General features: G+C 34.5%; 1 protein-coding gene across 1 annotated transcript; it reads right to left on the reverse strand.

Moving 5' to 3' along the window:
• Positions 1–2,017: 2,017 nt before the first annotated feature.
• On the reverse strand, positions 2,018–2,872 carry LOC107784185 (uncharacterized). Its single transcript, XM_016605270.1, has one exon. It carries the CDS (start codon positions 2,870–2,872, stop codon positions 2,018–2,020), a length of 855 nt encoding a protein of 284 aa, XP_016460756.1.
• Between the last annotated feature and the right edge of the window lie 1,092 nt (positions 2,873–3,964).

Below are 3,964 nucleotides of genomic sequence, written 5' to 3' on the forward strand. Positions count from 1 at the left end.
AAAAAGTTCAAAGTTGATCAAATCGACTAATATTACTATATTTGGATCGTATAAATAGTAACACGTCTATGTTCAAAGTAGTGTGGCACCCGCAATGTCCAAATCCTGGATCCGCGTCTGACTCTATACATGATTTTGTCTAATCCATGTAATGCCTCAGAGTACGTTTAGTTCTAGAAGTGGAAGAGAACCTGAAAGGAGGAAAATCGCGTGTTATCACAGTTTTGTATATATCGGCCAAGTTTACGAGTTGAAGATAAGCGACAATGACTACGTACGTTTCCTCCTTCAAGTTTATTTAGCTTTCATCTGATTTTATTCATTTTTTTCAAGATTTTCTTCATCTGGTATTATCATCGAATCAGTTAAGAAAGTATCATTGCCCACATATACTTTTTTCTTCTTCTTCACACAAATGAAAGAAATGAATCAAAGCGGGTCAATTATTTAAATTTAATAGGTTCAACTTTAAATTATTTAACATTGCACTTATTGTACTACTAAAATTATGGTTCAAATATAATATTTATTCAAATTTTATTAGGTTTTCTATATAAATTTATATATACTCCGTGTCGAAAGTTATGAATTCAGTTGAACCAATAGTTGAAAGGCACATTCGCCCCCTGCTTATGATCAGTCTCATTACCACATTAGTCTCCCATGTGCTATCTTATAAAAAGCATTAGACCAACTTGTGTAATATGCGGGCAAAGGGACCCGTGAACACCAAAATATGTGGATTGTGGCTTCCTCACAACAAATGAAAGATTTTTCTTCTTTCTTCTTTTATCTTGGGTGGGAAGAAGGGGAGAGGGGAAGGGATGTGTAGACAGATCCGGAGGAAGATACATATAATGTTCAACTTATCCTAATATTTTTCGCACGAAACAAAACTATGTGAACTATTAAAATTTTGACAAATATTAAATTACATAAACCTGTCCTTTCACTTATATTCCCTTGATGCAAATTTGCTATTAAGCTATATGCCACTTTCGCATAATGGGTAAGAACTCTTTTTAACTTTTTCGTATGACCAAATATAAATTAAATAAGGTCACGATTTATTACAAGAGATAATTCAGAGCTGATTTCTGAGGTAGTACTATTTGGAAACAACAAACTGTTATTAGAAAGGGTAGCCCGTTGCACGAAGCATATCGCGTTTACGCACGGTTCAGGAAGGGTCGCAATCCAAGTGGTGTAACGTAGACAGTCTATTCTAATACAAGTATCGGTGACTGATTTCATGACTCGAACGCGTAACCTATAAATTGGGAGCAAACTGTTATTCAACCAAAAAAAATGCTACAAGAAGTAGGGAGCAAGAAGTGAATGACTCCCCTAGCTATTAGACAGATGTAGGGAGCACAAGAAATATTCTTTGCAGAATTATTGAAGATATCCATCTAAACAGATTATACATATCCACAAGAATCTTCTATCACATCTAAATCATTCCACTCCTAGCTGGAAAAGACCCCATCAATCTCTTCTATGTTTACCTGTCAAAATTCTCATCTTTTGCTATCAAGAATCCATGGCGAAAAGAAATTTACACAACCTTCTGTACTTGTTTGCTCATTGAATTGACAAAGATAGTGAGTGGAAACTGAACATTATAGCACGAAGCTTATTATTAAAAGAAAGTTTAACTTTTGTATACCAACAGTATACACAAATTTGTGCACTATAAATCACTAAAAAGATAACTATATGTAACTTCATATATAAAAAGTGGAGTTAGCAACTGGAAAATTAGGTAAGTTTCACGTCACAAGAAGTTTAATACACTTGGTATATTGTCGGTGTCTATAAGTTAGATCCTATAAAAAAAGACTGTTCCAGAAATACATAGATAAAGAGATGATATGGGAATATACATTTTGTGAAAAACCAAGGTTAAGTTACTAGTAATTAACAAGACTTGAACAGTAGCAATCATGAAATTTACATACTAAAACAAATCCTTGAACTGATCAATATAGGCAAATTCTTCTAATAAAATCGACACTTATGGTTTGATCTCTAAATCATCCCATGTTATATTGAGATCAGCTGTACTTAACGTGTCGATTTCGTTCCAATTCCAATTATAACTTGGCATATTTTCAGTAACATTGCTTGTTTCTGGAATTGGCCATGGCTGAGAAAGGAGATCACTGTTGCTTGTAATTGGCATGACTGTGGTTATGGTTGACTCCTCCACTGTACTATCAAATTTTCCCATGTATTCATTGCAAACATTTGAAGTTTGAGTACTAAGAGAACATGGAACAGTATCAAAAGAGAAAGAAAAATGTGTATTTCCATCTAACTTCAGACCTGCAAATATGTCCTTGTAATTTCCATTGAAAGGTCTCTTGGAAAAATTGCTAATTGTATGATCAAATTGTAGTGATGTTGAAGGAAACTTTAGTGTCTGATAGAAAATATCAGATTCCTTTTTCTCTTCATCCAAAGTAGTAATATTTCCCCTTATGGTAGAAGATGGCACGGTCTTGCTAATTAAAGGACACCTCTGATTGTCCATCTCTAATGTGACACGTTCCATCCTATTTATATGATCAACGGGGTCAGTCGGCCTCAACCGCTTGTTTTTTCGGCCACCGCCTAAGGGAACGTTACGAAGAGTGCCACCTTCAGTCCAATGTCTTTTACAACCTTTACAATAATGGCGAGGCTGTGATTTGTTGTAATTGTTGTAGTAACAAAACTTGGTATTGATTGAACCACACCTCGGACACTTCAATGGCTCCGGTTTCGGTGTCGGCTGCCGCCTTATCGACGGTGGTTCTGGCAGAGAATTCTGGCTCAAATTATCAAGCCCATGATCATCAAAAGAAACTAACTTAGTACTCAACCCCATATTTGATACACCAATGATAAGCAAATCAAGAATCTTGTATTTGATCAACTTAGTAGTGAAATAAATCTAAGTAGTTTAGCCTTTGGATCTTGATGCAAGAAGAGATTTACATGGACATGAAGAGAAGGGAGTTATTATATGGTTTTCTTTGAGAAGGATTTATGAAAATGGTATCAAGTTTATAAAAATTCTTAGGAAGGTGATGAGAAATGAGCATATGTCATCTAAGATTCTCCATAGCTATTTTTTTTTATAAATATGAGAGTGTGTATATACACTAGACCCATGTGGTCCGCTCCTTCTCCAGATCCCGCGCATAACGAAAATTTAGTGCAACGGGTTACTTTTTTTTGTTTATATACTTGTGGAAGGGGTCAATGGCTATCAATCTGTCTGTAAAAATATATACTAGGACTTTATATATTATAATAGGAAGGGGGCAGTACTGGAGAAAATCTATAATTCTTAGGTATGATCACTTGAGAGCAAGAGGAGGGTTTTGATTGATACTTGTGGCTGTGGCGTGCAGTCTTTGGTGTCAATTATATTAAATTATGACTCTTAGGTTTCCTTCTAGCAGACAATCTATAAACATCCCTTCCATTATTGTATTTATCTTATAATTCTTTATTTTAAACGGAAGGTTATTTCCAAGTTTTTTCAAAGAAAAAAAAACGGTAAAATATACTTTTCAACACAATAATTTTTTGTTAAAATTTCAACTGTAAAAAAACCTATTAGTTTTTTTATAACATTGATATCTAGATCGGATTACACGCAAATCGACTAACCTATCAAATATCTGAGCGATGAAATGATTCGTGAAAGAATATGTACCGTTGATAGTGCGCACCGTTAGTTTGGTAAAAGAGATCGTTCATATGCTAAATTTGTACTAGAAAAGGCCAGGTGTGACATATGGATTATTCACGTAGTCATGTGGTCAATTAGCAATTAAAAGAAAAAGTAAAGGGAAACCAACAAACATATAGAAAACAAGAGTACCACCGTCCTTGGTTTCTTAGATATATTCCCTTAAACTAGCCATACAAATTGTTTTTTGCAGTCAAATTGGTATCATTATTTTAGAGA

The sequence above is a fragment of the Nicotiana tabacum genome, chromosome 17, assembly GCF_000715075.1.
Source record: "Nicotiana tabacum cultivar K326 chromosome 17, ASM71507v2, whole genome shotgun sequence".
Classification (NCBI taxonomy): domain Eukaryota; kingdom Viridiplantae; phylum Streptophyta; class Magnoliopsida; order Solanales; family Solanaceae; genus Nicotiana; species Nicotiana tabacum.

Excerpts from the sequence above, each read along its gene's own strand:
- LOC107784185 (XM_016605270.1), bottom strand. The coding sequence starts at position 2,872 with ATGGGGTTGAGTACTAAGTTAGTTTCTTTTGATGATCATGGGCTTGAT.